Raw genomic sequence first — 20,095 nt, 5'->3', positions numbered from 1 at the left:
ACTACTGAACTGTCCAATTGCAGTCGGTCGCTCCTATTCTGGCTCTACCAGCTAGTCATAGCAACCGCAGCAAGAGTAGGAGGTCTGTCTAGCGATCTAGGGCTTATGTGGTAAACATTCAAGAATTATTGTGAACCGTGGAAATGGACTTTTGACTCTAAAGCTTATAGTTTCTAAGATAGCCTTTGTGACAACTTTCCATTCTGATAACTAACCCTATAGTCTCCTTGTGTGATTATTTTTAAAAACGTATTCTTAATCATTTACTAGATTGCAAAGTTTGTCCTATATTGCTAGGTATATTTATCTAAAATCATTGTATGCCATATCCATATCATAGGTTGTTTAGTCATTGTCTATGTATATTTAGTTCAATCTTTAATTTTAGTCCTGTCATTCAGCATCATTTACTGTGACTAACACAGAGTGTAAGTTGCTAATTCATCCTTTAGCCTTTGTTTACATAAATCATGTATTTTCACATTATGCCATAGTGCTTAGCATTCACCAGCTGGTACTAAGTAAATATTAAGTGCTTTTGTTTACCTCCAACCTCCGGTATTTACCAGTTGATGCCAAATCCTTTTTTTCTTCTTTTTTTTTAATGTAAATATATATTTGATACAAGATGGTTTTATGAATGGATGGAGTGGCCATTCAGGTCCCCAAAATATCACTCGATATATTGTATTTGAGCATAAGTATATCTTTACTTTCTGTTTACATTTTGTGTAATGATTCCTCCAGACATCCATTTGCATTCCCTTTCTTCTTTGTGTCCTTTTCCATGTGGACATTAGCATAAGGCAAATGGCTCTAGTTAGACTCTCATTTGCGTCAAAGTTAGCATTTCTATAGTTTAGCTGCTAACATGTTGTAAATTCACACCCTGACCTATGCCTGGATTACTCAATTCAGAGGAAACACCCTAACGGTTAGACTTTTGTGCAACTTTGTGTTAGAAAGAAAGAATGTATTAGCATCATAAAATTATGACCCTTAAGTAAATAATTTAAGGGTCACATTACGAAAACGTCTGTAACACTAGTTGGCCGCTGTGTGTGTTTTCCAGGAAAGCTATTTTTGTGTTTTTTCTTCAGTCTGAGACTAATTTAATGTCCTTTTGAAGCCTTTGGCTTTTACTTTTCATTACTTCCAGTCTCTCAGATAAACCTTTTCAAAGCACTGGAATAAACAACAACAGTTTCTCTGCTATTTTGAGAGGGAATTAGAAAGTTTCAAAGGGTTGAAAAGCAATAGGTAAAGTGGCAAAACAAGTGTAATTCAATCTATCCAGAAAGAGAAAGAAAAAACTTTCCGTACCTTAAAGCAATATAGTCATGGTTTCTGAATTATGTGCAGTGCAAACACAAGTTATTAAAAGTGGCCAAACACAACAACATTGTTGAACAGTGCATTAGAGTATAGTTGGAAAAACTGTATTCTGCGGCACCTGATAGACTGAGACTCAATCGGCTAGATTAATTTACCAGGGAATTTAATAATTTCTTTTATTAATTTCTTTGCCCTCACCTATCGTCTTCCTTTCATTATGTTGTCACTCTCCCCTTGCCAAGCAACAGGACTCTGATTCGTATTTTTGGAACCTTCAAAGCAGACGGCTCCCAGAATATACACAGAGGACAAAACAAAGAGAGAAAAATCCTTGTTGCTAAGGAACAGAGAAACAGATCACCAGGAGAACCGCTTGCATGAAATAATAGACCAAATTAAGCTGAATTACTACACCGTGCCTCACAATTGTAATAACTCAATGTGTGTTTGGCACTGAAGACATTAAAAGAAGTCTAGTTTGCATGCATATAACAAACACACTATCATTATATTCTGTAAATGATTCTGTCATTTTAATATACATAGTCAATATACTGTCTTTTAGGGAGTATTTGCATTTACATCACATCTAATCAATGACAATGCCCAGAGTTCAAAACAACATCATAAACCTAAAAGTCATACAGGTATATTTCACAAAGACTTGGTGAATATACATTTAGAACATAAGGTCACATCGGGAAGTCCATGGAAATTAGCTGCACTTTTAAAATTAAAAAGCAAACTAAATAATGTTCGTCTGTTGTCGGCAGTATTCTAACCTTTATTCTTGCACAACTGAAGAAGTTTCTAAAATACATGTTTAACCTGAAAGGGGGAAAAGGCATTCATGAGATTATTGTGCTTGTTATGTATGGAGAAGTTTTGTTTCACTGAATATAATTTGGGTCTTATACCTGCTTTTGTCTTCTCTTGATTTGCATTTCTTGCTGTTGTTTTGCCCTGACCTCTTCCAGAGTTAGGCATCCACCTGGGGAAATAGTAGACACGGTTAAACCAGACTACGAATTATTATTTTCTATGAAAATATTGATTATATTTACTAACTGATGCATCTAGAAACAGATGTAGCCAATGTTTTGTCATTAATGGTTTTACAATTGTGTAAGACCTATCCTGGGATGAGTTTCCCCAAAGCATCATAAGCCAATGGTCGCAAATTCTGTTGAACTCGGTTGGTAACGAGGGAACTCGCATCTATATTATATAGTTGCTTTTGGGAAATGCACCCCTGATGTCTTTCTTTGAATGTAGTACTTGTTCCATGTCATTACATTGTTAAAAGCATGAGAAACAAATGGAGGGAAACAAAATATATTTTAATCATATGTTATGCTATATCCACTGTAGTGGACACCACTCAGTTGTTTAAAAAATAAAAAGACATGAAATGACATGTATAGGCAAAAAAATATATATATATATTTTTTTTTCATTCACCAATCAATTTTTAGGTTTCAGGATTTTCTAAAAACAAATGTTGTTATGAAAGATATAATGGAATGAACTGACATACCAATTTACTTTATGTAATATGTGGGTAAAATATCCGTAAATTCATACACTGTATCTAATTTGCATTTTAATGTGTTCCTGTGGCAACATTTAATGAAAAAAGAAGTGTAATAATTGGCAACATTTTCATAATAATATCTAATATTTCATAGGAATATTGATATAGCATTTCTTTTCCTATTCACCAGTCTCCCAAAATGCCTGATAAACATGATTTAAGTGTATAAAATCAATGCCCTGTTTTTTAACAGAAAATCATGTTTTAATTTGAAACCCATTACATTTTCCTGAGATGTTGATTTATTCAATTTGAAAATGAGTTAGATGATTACAAAATATGATCATATTTCCATAAGAGTGCTAAATTTGATCACTTAATTAATGTCAGTCATTTTTAAAGATCAAGGAGAAGTTGTTGTCATAGTGAAACTGTTAAAACTGTGACATGTATGGTCTTAGAGAAATTCACTAAAATATAATGTCCACTACAGTGGACAAAAATCTATTCCTGGGTCCCAGGAAGATAAACAAAAGGCACTTTAACTCCCCCTAGTGGTGATGGCACATTCTTTTTATTTGAATCCTTTCAAACAGACTTTACATATTTGTTTTCTGACATGGTTGGTGATTGACTCACCCACAGTACTAGGAGATATGGAAATGTAACCCATGGCCCGACTCAAGCGCAGATCCTCCAGAGCTGCCAGTTCTGCTTCTGCTTCTGTTAAACAGCCAAGCATTCAGTCAGTGAGTGTTGACAGCTTAACTTTCTATCCTTTAAAACTTATAAAAACAGGAAATATCACATATTTAAATAGCGTTACCCACAAAAACATAAAATGAATTCAGTATAATAGCCTATAAGGATGATTGTGCTCTTGTTACTTTGAATTAAGTGTAAAACTTCCAGTTGGCCACATTTACATCAAATGGGCTAGTAACTTTTTGCTTTCTTTTAAAATTGCGTGAGGATAGGATCATTGGAGACAGATTGAAAAAAATGTAAACAAATACCAAATGAACTGAAAAAAATATTGTAAATTGTCATACTTCAATTGTGACACTAGAAGTTAAAAAGTAATGGAAGAAAAGACAAAGAAGCACACTTTACAATAATGAATTAAAGACACAGTTAAGAATGCTATAATTTTTCATTTAACTGGATTTATTTTTTTATTTTATTTTTTAAATCATCCAAGGGTTCCCCAGTTGAAAAATCACCCATTCAGTGAGAAATAAAAAGGAAATGAGAGATGTTGAAGCACAGCATATTCCCAACTTACTTTGCTGAATGTCTTGTCTTTTCTTTGGGTTCGGTGCAAATACTGTAAATGCTTTTTGACTGCCATACAAAAAAAAAGAAAGAAAACAAGTCAGTGAGCAAAACAAAACAAGTTCTAAAGGATTTACTTTTGGCAACTATTTACTACACAGTTTAATGCTGATGCTTGGATTAAGACCTGATCCACCATATGTTTTTTTGGGGCCTCTGGCACTGTAAAGCATTCCTCCTACCTGTGGATTTCATAAAGAGAATGTGATTTTGGTTGTTCCTTCGGTGCACACGTTGCAAGTTTTGACCTCGGTGAAGTCTCGGGCTGTTTCTCCTTTATTGCTTTAGTGCTTCTCTCCGTCGCTTTGGGTTTGTATTCGGTGACACATCTTGGGCAGCTTGAGGCCCTTTTGCGGTGACCGACACCGACATCTCTGCTTCTGACGGCAGGTGTTGTTTCGGCTGTACTGCTTTTCTTGTTCAGATGCTTAGGTTTCGTTTCAACAGGTTTCGGTTTTATAAGTCTCGTGTCCGGCATATTTAAGTTACAGAGTTAACATTGAGGCAATCAACCTCTCATCTGTCTCTCACCTATCCGAAAATTTCCGTATTCCGTTAAAGAAACTTTTTCTTGAATGCACCGGTTTAGGTCAGAAAGAAAAAAAAAACAGATATTTTCATTCAAAAGGATCAGCTTCAAATAAGAAATTATCAAAGCCGTGCGTGTTAAGTTTAGTGGACAACCGTGAACAGCGCAACCGCGCGCATGTGATCCGATTATAATGAGCGCGCAAGGCGCACACTGTGGTGACCTCGGTATCCCATAGTAACCAATTTTACTACAACAACTAGCCTAGTACTACTAATTAACAATAGGCTCATATAGATATGGATGATTTTTAGTGAATCTCCTTTACTTTTGAAAAAAAAAAAATTGTTGATGTGAAAATCTATATAATCACAGTATATTTGTGTTTTGTAGATCGCCTATCGAACCAAGGTGTATACTGTTGCTATGGTTACCACCCCTGTTGGAAGCGATTTCTGAAAACATAGCCTATTGGATTTATATATATATATATAATATTACTTTTTTTTTCTTTTTTTTTTTCTAAAATCTTGTTTCGTAATTTAAAACAAACAAACAAATAGGCTAAAGATAAATCTATTCTAAACGAAGCCTGAAACGTGTCTAATGTTGCACAATAAGAGTGTCGATGGGCTGCTCTATTAATTTTCTAAAATAAAGTTAATAAAAACTTAAGCCTCTAGCTTTTATTAAGGCGGTTTAAAACCGGTGCATTGTAGACCTCTAGGCCTAGCTATACATGCAATTGTATGTATTTTACAGGCAGTCAGTGAAATGCAATATGAAGGATCTTGAAACTTGAGTGTGTCAGAGGGCATCAAAATTGCATCCCCCGCAAATGCTTCTCTGTGCTCGAACTCTTTTTTTGTTGTTGTTGTTGGTGAAACTGAACGTCTCCAACCCTGAATCCACACTGTAAAAAACTATATATTCATGATTTGTTATCACAACTTTTTATCTTTTGTCAAATCAACTTAGATGATTAATGTGGTTCAGATAACATACTATATTGAGTTTCTATTTATTAAACCAATCTCCTTCATTGTATTAACTATTTATTATTATTATTATTATTATTATTTCAATTAACCTCAAATTTTAAAGCAACCAACTTTTTTTTTTACAGCGCAGGCCTTTTTACAGAATCCACCCCAAAACAAAATATGCCAAAATATAGGCTATAACCAGTGGCTTCCACTTTCCACAAAACCACTTTCAAAAATGAAAATATAGGCCTAATCAATGGGTCAATAAAAGTTTACAAAAAAAAATAAAAAAATAAAGAGAGCTCTGTGGTCATTTACTCAGATTCAGTAGGCTAATTGATTCAAGAAGTTCTATTAGCCTATTTGCATGATATTGGCTTTACAATGGTCAAGCGACAATATAAATCATCATACAGATACATGCACGTGCACACAATCAAATTGGGTTATGATATGCGGACAAATATGCATTTTATTACTTCTGCAAAGTGTAGGTAGGTACATTTCCTCATGTATTTTTCGACGACAGAAGCGTGAACGGTCCTCCTACACTGTAAGCGGTGCTGTAACATTCACCGCCCCGATGAATTTCTATCGCTCTCTACTTTTACTTTGACGCATTAGGACATGACGGGATTGTAGCAGTCGCTGAAAACGGTCAGTGTGTGATGGGAGAACTAGCCCGTTGACTTCGGACAGGTAGGATTACCTTGAACGATCATTAATCACACGTTAAAAGACGGATGTTTAGGAAAGGTCTGCGACCGGCTGGGTTGGAAGGGAGGAGCGCACGCTCGCGCACAGAGCATCATCATTTTCCCTTTTGACTTTCATTTTGTGTATTTCGATGCACAGCAAGTTACGGTGATTTGTAGCCGTGTGCATTTCGTGTGCTCGATAAAAGGCAGCTGCTTTTATATATATCACGCCACGCCATCATTTAGGGAAGTGCAGGTCTTCAGGGACGTACAGGGGGCTCTAGCTGTCACTGCACGAACACACGCCCATTTTCAATATATGACCAAAATAATGACCCGAGGAATGAACTAGACGTAAATGCATCGACTCTGCTAGACACAGTCGTATTCAGCGGGCTTTTTGTTGGACATATGCATTTGTTTTTTATTGCGAATTCAGCTTCTCCGTTATAGGCCGTCGAAATGTTATGACAAATACGGGGAGGTTTTTGGGAATCACAGTGGGTGTTTATTCACAAATGACTGCGGCTCGCGCATAAACATTGAAAACGCGCGTGGCATTCTGGCACCTGTGCGCGCGGCGCTTCCTGGTATGTGTCCATTAATGTCGTTCAGGTTTCACAGTTATTGCACGGACAGCCTTGGTGTTCAAGAACTATACGAATGCTTCATTTGCTCTCGGGATTTTTATTTCTATGGCTCGTATGAAACAAAGGGCAGCGCATTACTCTCGTCTTCACGGCGTAGGCATGGCGCGATTTCACATTATTAATGTAGCCGATATGTCTTGTTTTAGGCAGAAATGCTCAGACGCTTCATTTTTTGTTCAGCTGCGGCCTGGTGTGAGTAGTAGTAATAATAATACACTATACATTTTTGGTCAAATTCAAGGTAAAATAATAATAATGATAATAATAAACTGGCAGCTGTGTGTTTCCAGAACTTAACCGTAAAATTACAATGATGATATTACAAGCATTGAGGGAGATGTTTTGGTGATTGTGTATTTTACTCTTCCTAACTGTATATTATTAAACGATGTACTGTTAATATGCCAACATATGTGAGCTATTTGACCTATCAAGCATCTGAGGTCAATAGTAACAGAAAGATCACAATTACCCACACAAACACCAATCAGATTACATTAAAATAATACCATTAAAGTAAAATAAAACACCATAATGTATATAACTTATAACAAAAATAAAAGAAACTAACTTTTTTTATATATAAAATCCAAACAAATGTCATGTTTTTTTACATGAACTTCTGAGATGTTGCTTTTCCCTTTAAATTTCCCTCAAAGGTGATTTGTACATTTTACATATTAAAAAAACGTAATTTTAACATTATATTACTGTTAAAAGATACATAGCCTATTGCTTTTTAAAAAAATATAATAGCCTATACATTTTCTCTATAAATTATAAGATAATTCCCTCACGTTTCAATATAAATTTACACTTTTACACTTTGATATAGGGCTAATTTTTATTTATCATCATTTAAAAGTTAACTTACAGTTGAGTTAACCGATTAACATGGTTTTAGCTGGAACACTTTACATTCTTTTCCAGTTAAAATTATGTTTTTATAACGTTGGCTATTTCAGTGGCTATAATGATCAGATGTTAGATTCCATACTGTTGTTCAGTTTCAGCATTTATTTCTGCAGGTACTACGCATTTTAAATTCACAGTTCTGACAGTCTGATAGTTCCATTCTGAAACTGCGTATATTTAATGTGGGATTATCAGTTCTATTATACATACTGTATATGTATAGCATACAATAGCAGCACATACAGAATTATAATTGCACTATTAATTTGGTTAATTCAAAAGATCCCACTAATTGTACTTAATCTGATTTGAGATTTATTTCCTGATAGAAATTCAGCTAGAACTAAAACAATGTAACATTCATTTTCTTTAGCACGCAGAAAAATTATAACTAGAAAAGGGAAGACCACGAATACCTTTCTTGTTTAATATAGTGTAGGTTTAATCGTGGGTATGGTGGTGCATGCAGATTTACTTATTAAAACACAATTATTATTGTTAACCGTTCTGCCTCCACTCTCTCCGGTCATCGATTAGTGAAACTCAGTACAAGTTTTTCAGTTTCCTTATCAGTCATGTGCTACCCTTCTTTCTTGTGCATAAGCAGTGTTTGTTTCAAACTGTTTGATTGACTTAAGTTTCATCTTACATAAGGTCGGAAGACAGGCCCTGTAAGCAAATACAAGGAAACTGTTGGAAATTTGCATGTTTAGCTTGAGTCTCTAGACAAATGAACTGCCTGTGGGTTACATACTTTATGCACTTCTTTAGGAAATATACTAGTCAATTGCACTGGGAAGAAGATTTTACAAATGGACAGTTGACCTCAAGGGTGAAATCTTGTGTTAGAATTTTAGTACACATGTACATATTTACGATCAACTTTATTTCAGCTTCGTGTGTCCAGATTCTCTGGAACAATGGACAAGGAGCCACAAACTAAAGCAGAACCTGCAAAGAGCACAGTCAACACCACGACCACCACAGCGGTGAACCCTTCCCATCAGGCCAATGGCACACCGAAAACGCCCCCTGCACTCACAACTGTAACCACCTTCCACAATCAACCCACTCCCACCAACAGAAAAGTGGTGCAGGTATATTTGTTCAAACCATGCTCAATTTTTTTGTATCACTTTTCCCAATTGTCACAGAGTTGGCCCTTTTTAGCAATTGTATGTGTTAAAATTGTATATATATATACTTCTATATTAATTTTAAACACAAGAAGAAGAAAAAATAAACATTCAAATATAATCTATTAATTGACTACTTTCACTAAACTTTGTGACGTACTTCCAATACGTTCAAATATTGCAGCTCGCTAGTTTCCGGTTATGAATGTAGTCATCTAGTTGACAAAACGGCACTTAAAATGAGAAGATTTGAAAATACAGCCATTTTCAGACACAGGACAAGAGATATTCTGATTATTGCTGTGTACAGAATTTTCCAAACTCAATGGAACGTGAAGTTTCATTACGTAAGCGTGAAGTTATTCCAACCCAAACAGACCGTACAAGATTATTTTACCACAGGGTGTCTGTTTACTTCAGTTTGAGACCTGATGATTAAGATCAGAACAAGCATTTATATGTATATCTATTAAATGTTTTGATCACTATCCTGTCATTTTCATTGACAATTATTTCACTATATGTAAATTACACGTTTAAATGGAAATTCTGGTTTGAAATATGATCCTTAAAGGAACAGTGGAAATTCTGTCATCATTTACTCACCCTCAAGTGGTTTCAAACCTGTATGAATTTCTTTCCTCTGCTGAACACAAAGGAAGATATTTTGAAGAATGTCGTTAACCAGACAGTTGACGAGTCCCATTGACTTCCATTGTAGGAAAAAAATACTATAGAAGTCAATGTGGTCAATCAACTTTTTGGTTACCGATGATTATAGGTTGGTGAGGAAATATATTTGATTTATTATTCAGAATCCACATTTGGAAAGGAAATGTATATAAGTACAGGAACAATTCAGTTAATTCATGTGAACGCAGAGAACATGATTCTTTGTTTTAATCAACTGACAATCATAAAAAGTAATAATCTACTTTCTCTTGAGTAACTGTAGAAATTACCAGAAATGTTGAACCATAACACGGAAATGGACTGCAACTTGCACTGCAAGTTGTCCAATATAATATATATTATATTATACTATAACTGTTTGTAACTATTGTTTTTAATCTTCTCGCAATATAATGAACCACTTTCTTCTGTAACCATAACTTCCATCTCTTCCTGAAGGTCAATCTGTCTGGGGACCGACTGGCACCTTCCTTTTCACCTAGTGAGAGACTCAGCCAAGCTTCATCTTCGCAGCAGACCCCGAAAACGGTGTGTGTGCAACAACATAGAAGCACCTGCTCTCAAAAATGATGCTCGTTTTATATGTGCTGTCATGACATTTATGGTTTAACTTCCACTGATTTCATCCATTTCTTAACCATCAGGTTTCTCTTCCTGCTGGATCAACTCCTCTTGTAAGAGGAAGTCATAATCCGATTGCTGCTACGGCCACCCGTAAGATTTCCCCTCAAGCTCTGCTTCTGGGGAAGAGCCCGAATCCGAGTCAGGCTCAGATGCTCCTGAGGGCCCAGATGGTAATGCAACCTGTCACGTCCTGTTCTGCAGATCTTAAGATCTTCACATGCACTTTAAACGTCGTTTTACCCAGACGCCATGCCCCCTTTCACACTTACAGATGGAAACTTTGCTGGTTTCTCGACTCTTAGTGAATGCTGATCTAAAACTCTGTCCTGTGATTTTTTTTTTAATTGCTTAAATCTGCTTCAGAGTGAAGCATGTATGTGCTGTGCACACATAATTGGTGTCTACAGGTTGTATTACTTTCAGCTCATGGTCTATTGTGACCAGCCTGGTATGTTGGCTTGAACAAATGGAGGGTTAGTGTCTAGAGGTCTGCACTCAATGCATGCTTGCATGTTTCTGATGAGGACAGATTTTACTCGACCACATCAAAAGCTTTTCAGTGTGCTGTGAAGTTCACCATCACACCTACACAGCACAAGCACAACAGGCAGGAAATAACAGCCTTCTATTTTGCACCACTGGGACTTTTTCTTTATCTTTTTAGCTTCTCTCTTTTTCTTTCTCTCTTTCATTTTTCTCTTTTTCTGTGCTTGCCATCTGGCAGTTGATTCTAACGTCTGCTGTGCGGCCTGATGTACCTGCCCTCTCCTCCTCCTCCTCTTCCTTCTCCTCCTCTTCCTCCACCCCTTCCTCTTCCTCACCTCGATTTCCTTCCACACAGGTGAGCTCGATTATGTATGGTCATGTGATAGGGGCATCTGGTCTACTGAATTTAAAGGGATAGTTCACTCAAAAATGAAATTTTGTCATTTACTTCACCCTGAACTTACTTTCTTCCATGCAACACAAAAAGAAAATTTAGGAGAATCTCTGAAATGTTTCATACTATACTGTGAAAACGAATGCAGACTAATGGTGACAAGGTCCAAAAAATGTTGAGATTATTATTTTTTGAAAATCTTCCCTTCCGCAACAGCTCTCAAGTCTCATTCACTTTATTGACAATAAAAATGGCACATTAATGTGTCAGTTCATATAGCGTTTCATGTTTGACGTCATTGAGTTTGGTTGCCTTTTTTTTTCATACAAAACTTTCGTATGACTTCTGTAAGACTTTGTAAGAATATTATCTTTAATTTGTTTTTTTGTCATTTTGAAAATATGGAAAGAGGAACTCAGACATTTTGCTAAATATCGCCTTACACTGAAGAAAGGTTTGGAGCGACATGAGAGTGAGTAAATTATGACAAATTTTTCATTTGTAGGTGAACTATACCTTTTTTACTGTGTAAATTTCATGTAACATAACCGCAAAAACAAAAGACAAGAAAATATTTGATGTTTTTCTGATGTTTTAAATCTTTGTTTATCTAGCTTATGCTGCATGTGGTGTTTTTCCAAATGTATGGCATTAATATCTCTCTCGTTCTGTTCTGTTCTTCAGCTCCAGAGTCTGACTCTCCGTCCACCTCTACCTGGCACCCTTACCATTCCTCCGAACTTACCATTGAAACCCACAACGTCAAGCCAACCCCCTCCGCTTTCATGCCCAAGATTATCAAACTTCCTTCTGAGAGCCAGCCAGCCAGCGAATGCTCCAGGGAAAGAGGGAGCAACTAAGACAGAAAGCCCAACAGCTCAAACGAAAGCAACACCTGTTCGCCATCTTACGGTTCCACCTCCATGTAAGCAGCCACATACGTATCTCTCTCTACATAATGCAAATATTTGAATCACATTTAAAAAAACATGTTCAAAAAAGTTTGGAGTCCGTAATATTTTTTAATGAATACTTTTATTCAGCAAGAACACATTAAATGAATCAAAAGTGACATTTATAATGTTACAAAAGACAATAAATGCTGTTCTTCTGAACTTTCTATTCATCAAGGAATACTGGGGGAAAAAATCCACATCTAAAATAAAAGTTTTTGTTGACATAATATGTGTCTGTATATTATATACAGTATATATATATATATATATATATATATATGTGTGTGTGTATATGTGTGTGTGTATATATGTATATGTGTGTGTGTATATACAGTATAAATACACACACACAAAGACATATTTATAATATGTATTATATTAATAATTATATTATAAATATAATAATATATACACATATATCATGTAAACAAAGACTTATGTTTGATGTGATTAATCGCCAGTAATCGATTTGATAACACTAATTAAAATAGAAAACAGTTATTTAAAAAATGTACAATAACATTTCACAATATTACTGTTACTACTGGATTCTCGATCAAATAAATGCAGCCTTGGTGAGAAAAAGAGACCTTTTTTATAAATATGTAGGACTAAAAGCCCATGTTGGAGAGATATGTTGGAATAAAAAGCTGAATTGCGAATATTTTTCTTATTTTTTCTTTTTTCTCCAGCCCTGTACGCACCTGCACAGGCCCACGCCTTAGCAAAACAGAAGCTAAACAGCAGTGGTCTCAAGAGGCCCCACAGCCAGATCAGCATCCCCCAGCACCCCTTCAATCAGAGGCATACACCCCCCAACTCACCCCCCGCCACACCAAAGAAGCCTCTTCCAGAGTTAAAGCGCTGCCCGTCCACCCAGCCATCACAAAGCATGTCGGCGCAGAGCGCTTCAGTGCCCATCACAGTTCCTTCCCCTGCGAGGTCTCACCTCACACCCCCTACCCTGACTTTGCCCTTGAGGTCTTCCTCACCCGGTGGATCCTTACTGGCCACAAAACAGCTGCTGAGGATCGCGTTGTCCTCTGCATCTGCCCAGTGCACCAACGGCCAATCAAAAACACCCTCTGTGTCCCCGCCCCACGATCTCATCCAATCGAAGCCGCTCGTCTTGCCTGTGCTCTCTAAACCAGAGTGCCCTGCCCAGCCGCTACGGACTACAAACCCATGCCCACAGCTGGTGCAGCTGTCGCCCTCCAGACAAACCACAGCGGCCACACCTCTCATCACCACCCCTCCGCTGGCGTCACCTCAAAGGGCGTCTCCTCCTTCTCCAGTGCTGCCCCTGGTGTCCACCAGCAGCATTCTCGCGCCGCCACAATCCCCTTTGACCTCACAGAGCCCCACGCAAACGGCCCAGACGTTAAAAGACTCAAAAGACAGAAAGGAAGAACAGAAGGAGAAGGATGTACCAGACCAGACTCCTCAAGATCTGAAATGTCCAGCACCCCAAAAGAAAATCCCCCTGGCTGTTGCCGTAGATCAGCCGTCAAGTGAAACTTCGGAGAAGGTTAGAAGAAGCACAGTGCAAGTTCACTCAAACATCTTGGCCAGTATGGGTTATTCAATGGCTGATATGATATCTAGAGAACAAGATAGACATATATAAAAGACAATTTAATGATGGCAAATGATGCATAGACAAATTGCTGAAATTGAACAGTTATTTTACTTGAGAAATTTGCTCAAATTTGGAAGGGGAAGTTATCTTTCAATACCCATAATCTCAAAATGCCACATATGTTCTGATTAATACTCATGGCCTATATATCGGTCTATCATTATTCATTACTTTTTTTACCAGGGTTATTTTAGTTAATGAAAACTAAAACCATAAAAAACATTTCCGTTACATTTTTGTTATTTCGTTATAAAATAAATGCTAAAGGGATAGTTCACCCAAAAATGAAAATTTTGTCATCATTTACTCACCTTAATGTTGTTCCAAACTTGCATGAGTTTCTTTCTTCTGCTGAACACAAAATAAGATATTTTAAACAATGTTGGTAATCAAAACGTTGACAGTAGCCATTGACTTCCAAAGTAGGAAAAAGAATACAATGGAAGTCAAAAAGAATTTGAAATATGAACTAAACTATAATAGTATATTATTAATGATGCTTTGATTTACTTTTACTTTATTTTGACCTGCATTTCAGGTCTTGAGTAAGATGACAGTCTGCACAGAGGATTCGAGGACTGACAGCCAAATGAAGACGTCACAGAAGAATGAGACACTGTCGCCTTCAGTCGCACCATGGTCGGCTGAGAAAGATGACCAGTGTGAGGAAATGTCCACCCAGTCAGACAATCACTCAGGTACACAGTCACTTATCATCTGTATAAAAGAAATATCACAAATATTTTCAAGTAATTTTAACATTTCTTCTAGACAACGGTCAGATTAAATGGATATTTCTGCTCAAGTCTAATGCTCTTCAGATGTTTCTCCTGAGAAATAACCTAATTGTCTCACATGTGTCTCTTGTACAGTTTCAAAAGAGGTTAGTGTTAGTTAGGGTTAGGGAAATAAATTCAGTTATTTCAATATAAGCTCAAACTCAAATTTGTCCAATTTATCTGAATGTGTTAGGAGAAACATCTGAGAAAGTTGGTGCTTTTATATATAACTAAGAACTCCATAAAGTGTCCTGAGATATGAAGGAGCATTTATAGACGCTGTTGGTAATATCATAACTGTCTTTTTTCTAGCAATCTCCAGCCTCTCCTCTGACATGTCACCCATCCAGTCCTCCATGAATCAGCCGTTAGATATGTCTCCTGTGGACAGCTGCTTTCCTCCAAAGTTTCTCCCTGTGCCGGACAGACCACCGGTTCAGCCTCCCACCATCAGTCAAATGATTCCCACAGAGGTCCAGCAACCTTCAGGAGCGGCCAAACCTTTGGTTCTAACACACCTGGTGGAAGGATTTATCATACAGGAGGGACTGGAGCCATTCCCGGTAAACAAAACATCTATCAACCGCTGCCTGAATAACATATCTCTGTATTCATCAAAGAATTCTGGAAATATGTATCATGCAAAAATATTAAGCAGCACAACTGTTTTCAACATTGATAATGAGAAATGTTTCTTGAGCAGCAAATCTACATATTAGAATGATTTCTGAAGGATCATGTGATACTGGAGTAATGATGCTGAAAATGCAGCTTTATCACAGGAATAAATAATTTTAAAATAAAGAAAAATACAAAATTTAAATTCTAATAATATTTCTTCTGAATCCCACAGGTGAGCAGGTCATCTCTGATGGTGGGTCCTGTCCAGGAGTCTGGGGTGAATGGGGTGAGGGAAGCAGAACTCATCCCTTCTAGTTCAGAACCTCCAGAAGACTCCACAGACTCAGATGATGAGGATTTGGTTACAAACAGTAAGTAAAACACACTTCTTTTTCAGGTTTATTGCAGCATCTTTATTCTTTATTCTTTACGCCATGTAATCTTTAACTAAACAACTTATGGCTGCCTCATTTAGGGATTTGTAAAATTAGCAAAGCCATCAAGGACCACATCACAAGCAAGACACCATTGGCCTGTTCCAGATCATTTATACAAAAATGGACTAAAAAAAAATCACTATTTATTACAATATTTGTGTGTGCTTTGCATTTTTATACTTAAAAATTGCAGCATTAGCATAGTGACACACAAGGTTCTGGATCAGAATATTTCAGCATTAGCCTCAAAGCACTTGTATCTGAATATCGCAGCATTAGCATAGCGACACACAAGGTTCTGGATCAGAATATTTCAGCATTAGCCTCAAAGCACTTGTATCTGAATATTGCAGCATTAGCATAGCGACACACAAGGTTCTGGATCAGAATATTTCAGCATTAACCTCAAAGCACTTGTATCTGAATATTGCAGCATTAGCATAGCCGCACTCAAGTTCCTGGATCAAAATAGTTTAGCATTTAGAAAAGAGTTGTGTCCTAATTTGCATACTTATGCACTATTCTATGCCATTTTGTGATATAAATAGTATGAGTAGTGTGTTCACACTGAAAATCCTCCCAAAAAAAGTGTACTTTAAATACCCGGATGATGCACAAATAACAACCTTACTGATAAAACAAACTGTGGAAGGTTGGACACTTCATGTACTCAAAGCGTTATGTAGCAGAGGGGGCTGGGCTGTTAGATTCTGATATTGCATGACAAAGTAACATTATAAAATTCATACGGTTGAGTGCATAGTGTATAGTACATCATTTAGGACACAAGGTTTTGGATCAGAATATTGCAGCATTAGCATAATAGCACACAAGGCTTTAAACTGAAACGCAATATTTTTGCAGGATTTTGTGTAAATATAAAATCTGTTTCTTGTTTCTCACTGAAGATGGTATCGTACGGGCCCACAAGCTTGTTTTGCAGTGCCAGTTTTGCAAGAGGAAAGGCACCGCCCAAACATTCCCACGCTCCAAGCGTTTCTGCTCCAAATCCTGTGCCAAGAGGTACACCTCCCTTACTTGATATACCACACTGATAGAGTGAAATAAACAACCTGTTAGTGTGGCTGGCACAATGAATTGGTGCCTAAATTGTATTCTATGCACATACAACCACTCCATCAACACCATTGCAAATGTCTATCTTGCTTGGTGATGTCAGAAACCACAACTGGAAGGGCCTGAGCATGATTTCCTGCATGTATCAAGAGTTTACTTCAAGAATAACTAGGTGTGCTTGACTAATTGACTCAAACAGATATTTTGTGTGGTGTTGAAAAGGGTATTTCCATCAGAATGTTTACAGTGGCCGCAAAAAGTGTTTAGACACCTTAAAGTGTATGAATAGCATTGCATTATTTAACAAATATTTAAAGAAATATAGAACAAAGAAAAACAAAAATACGGTTTTAAATGATAATATCTCTCTCTCTCTCTCTCTCTCTCTCTCTCTCTCTCTCTCTCTATATATATATATATATATATATATATATATATATATATACACACACAACAGTCACACACACACATATATATATATATATACATATACATATATATATATATACACACACAACAGTCACACACACACACATATATATATATATACATATATATATATATATATATATATATATATATATATATGTAACTGTTCTGGTTGTCAGATGGAACATACTTATAGGTAATGTGTGAAAAACTACATCTGTGGTTACTGTACTAGGACACCTGTGTGAACTTGAGGAACTGACTTCATACATACACTAAAAATGACACCACTTGGTCATCGCAAAATGACTAAGTGAAGTTAGTGCCGAGAAAAGCGGCATCATTTGTTTGCAAATGCCGCTTGGTTTTATATATTGTATCTAATGCAATGACTTTCCTAATTTTTTAAGTGTGCAACAGTGTTCATATACTTTTTAGGGCCACTGTATATAGCATGTTTGAATAGTGAGTCATGCACTCAAAGCTAGTCACTAGCATTGTCCTAAAAAGACTCACACACTTTACACATACACACTGTGACAGGATGTGGTCATGGTTTGTGATAAACATCAACCCATGACACACATTATGAGCTGCAAGGCTGATTTTGGTCAGTGTGTTGGGTTGACTTTAAAGACAACCTTTGTTTACCTCCATGTACCTTTTTGCAGGTTCAGTTACACCAAACGTTTCCGTGCGTTGAGGCGCTGTGTGAGCGAGGGGGGCCATCGATCTGAGCTCAATGGCGCAGAGGAAAATTTCCACCAGGTTCGTCCAAGGCCTGTAAAACAATGTGCATGTTTGTGTTCTCTGAGCATTACTAAACTCTACTCCCGCCTAGGCCAAACATGGGACCACGGAGCAGTGGAGAATCCTTCAACAGCCTCCACACGAGGGGGAAGACGGGACGGCCGCTCCGATGAAGACCAGGCTCCGCAGGCACACGGAACAGGAACGGGAGAGAGAGATTAGAGTCAGACAAACGGTGGAGGAGACGAGAAGTGCTCCCACCTCACCCATAGACCCTGTGTCTCCCACAGATGTCTCCCCTTACCCAAAACCAGCACAGTGGTCGGTGGATCAAGTGTCAAGCTTTATATCCAATTTACCAGGTAAAAAGTAACACTGTGAAGTGCCACATCCATCCATCCATCTATCCATCTATCCATCTATCTATCTATCTATCTATCTATCTGTCTGTCTGTCTGTCTGTCTGTCTGTCTGTCTGTCTGTCTGTCTGTCTGTCTGTCTGTCTGTCTATCTATCTATCTATCTATCTATCTATCTATCTATCTATCTATCTATCTATCTATCTATCTATCTATCTATCTATCTATCTATCTATCTATCTATCTATCTATCTATCTATCTGTCTGTCTGTCTGTCTGTCTGTCTGTCTGTCTGTCTGTCTGTCTGTCTGTCTGTCTGTCTGTCTGTCTGTCTGTCTGTCTGTCTGTCTGTCTGTCTGTCTGTCTGTCTGTCTGTCTGTCTGTCCGTCCGTCCGTCCATCCATCCATCCATCTATCCATCTACCTATCTACCTATCTACCTGTCTGTCTGTCTGTCTGTCTGTCTGTCAAATGATTAAATCTTTTTTGTTTGAACACTACAGTTTTTAACCCCATCTAAATTGTCTCAGGGTGTCAAGACATCGCAGAATCTTTCAGAGCCCAAGAGATAGACGGGCAGGCCTTGCTTCTGCTGACCGAAGACCATTTGATGAGCGCCTTGAATGTCAAACTCGGCCCTGCTCTCAAAATATGCGCCCGCATCAACTCCCTGAAAGAAGGCGGAAGATAAAGAGAATGAAACTGAGACACAACAGAAGCTAGGTATATCCTTGTGGACCATAAGAGCACTTGCCAATAGAATAGAGCCATTTTGTGCACTTTAATCTTCAGAGATTTATGCGATAATTTCATTGTTATGAAAAAGCTTACATGTATTTGCTTGAACTAAACTAGCAAAACCTTACAGTTCTTGTAAACTTAGCCTCTGTCTGAAAGCATGGTAGCAATATAATGGTCTCAGTCTGTGAGCGTTTTACAGGATGTATATTTAATCGCATTAGGAGGGAACTGTTAGCATCTCCTTTTTTGTATGGGTAATCATGATCAGGGTCAATGATTTTATATTTTTGACTGAGAGCAAAGGAGATCACTTCCTGTGTCAGTGCGGAGAGGTTCGACAAGAACGGAAGTGCTGTTATTGTGTGCATGTCCCAATGTATATATTTTCCTATCGTATTCCATACCATGTATACATGTATAACAATGCAGTGTTCTGTGTGTATAAATTTAAAAAAAATGTTTTGTGAAGGATTTGTAATATTTAATATATTTGTCTTCTAAGGCTCTAGAAAGTACAAATGCGATTCATTTCAAGTTTATAAACATTTTTAAATGACGTTTGAGATACTGACATAAATGACATTTTGTGAAATCTCCGCAGTGGTACTGTGTAAATCAGACGAACTGTCAAAGAATAAGATAAGAAGAAGGTATCCAAAGGCAATCGTTTTCAATCAAGGCAGTGAAAAGGTGCCTTTTTTATGAGACCTTATGAAACTACTGTAGGCATTTTGCTAAGGCAAACTATGTGCTAGATTGTGTCATCAAGTGTTGTTTCTCATTGTTACATTACCTTTCTTGTGCCACTTTTGATTATTTAATTAAACCAACTACATTTTGTTATGAAACCTTGAATTGGTCATTTATTGTTCATTTTCTTTTCTCTCTCTCTCTCTCTTTTTGTGCTTTTGCAGTTGGCAGTGTGGGTTATGTACACTACCGTTCAAAAGATTTAATACTTTTATTCAGCAAAGGCACATTAAATTGATTAC

The 20,095-nt window shown here is 37.2% G+C and overlaps 2 protein-coding genes across 5 annotated transcripts; one reads left to right on the top strand and one right to left on the bottom strand.

Annotated features, from left to right (window-relative positions):
* Positions 1 to 603: 603 nt before the first annotated feature.
* LOC307154058 (uncharacterized protein) lies at positions 604 to 4,945 on the bottom strand (the record flags this gene model as incomplete). Of its 2 annotated transcripts, XM_079863957.1 has the most annotated exons (5): positions 4,387 to 4,945; positions 4,155 to 4,213; positions 3,509 to 3,592; positions 2,253 to 2,326; positions 604 to 2,163 (listed from the first exon to the last, which is right to left on the bottom strand). In XM_079863957.1, the coding sequence occupies exons 1-5, from the start codon at positions 4,680 to 4,682 to the stop codon at positions 2,146 to 2,148; spliced, it is 531 nt and encodes a 176-aa protein (XP_079720083.1). In that variant the 5' UTR covers positions 4,683 to 4,945. The 2 variants fall into 2 exon arrangements, with proteins under 2 accessions (XP_079720083.1, XP_079720084.1); XM_079863958.1 differs by lacking the exon at positions 604 to 2,163 and having other exon boundaries at positions 2,247 to 2,326.
* A 1,324-nt stretch (positions 4,946 to 6,269) lies between these two features.
* Positions 6,270 to 19,956, top strand: LOC307154008 (polyhomeotic homolog 3). Of its 3 annotated transcripts, XM_079863891.1 has the most exons (14): positions 7,148 to 7,259; positions 8,876 to 9,079; positions 10,250 to 10,339; positions 10,456 to 10,605; positions 11,160 to 11,276; positions 12,000 to 12,240; positions 12,964 to 13,799; positions 14,449 to 14,608; positions 15,002 to 15,252; positions 15,543 to 15,681; positions 16,656 to 16,770; positions 17,925 to 18,021; positions 18,095 to 18,365; positions 18,893 to 19,956. In XM_079863891.1, exons 1-14 carry the CDS (start codon positions 7,167 to 7,169, stop codon positions 19,051 to 19,053), a joined length of 2,925 nt encoding a protein of 974 aa, XP_079720017.1. In that variant the 5' UTR covers positions 7,148 to 7,166; the 3' UTR covers positions 19,054 to 19,956. The 3 variants fall into 3 exon arrangements, with proteins under 3 accessions (XP_079720019.1, XP_079720017.1, XP_079720018.1); XM_079863893.1 differs by lacking the exons at positions 7,148 to 7,259; positions 11,160 to 11,276 and adding an exon at positions 6,270 to 6,418; XM_079863892.1 differs by lacking the exon at positions 11,160 to 11,276 and having other exon boundaries at positions 7,152 to 7,259.
* Positions 19,957 to 20,095: the final 139 nt, after the last annotated feature.

This window comes from Squalius cephalus (genome assembly GCF_949319135.1).
Source record: "Squalius cephalus genome assembly, chromosome: 25".
Lineage (NCBI taxonomy): Eukaryota > Metazoa > Chordata > Actinopteri > Cypriniformes > Leuciscidae > Squalius > Squalius cephalus.
This window is presented reverse-complemented; position numbering and strand designations above follow the sequence as displayed.

Bases quoted from the DNA above. Each gene is read 5' to 3' on its own strand.
- LOC307154008 (XM_079863891.1), top strand. From the start codon at position 7,167: ATGGCGCGATTTCACATTATTAATGTAGCCGATATGTCTTGTTTTAGG. The intron at 10,606-11,159 runs GTAATGCAACCT...GCCATCTGGCAG, and splicing joins TGCTCCTGAGGGCCCAGATG to TTGATTCTAACGTCTGCTGT. The intron at 12,241-12,963 runs GTAAGCAGCCAC...TTTTTTCTCCAG, and splicing joins TCTTACGGTTCCACCTCCAT to CCCTGTACGCACCTGCACAG.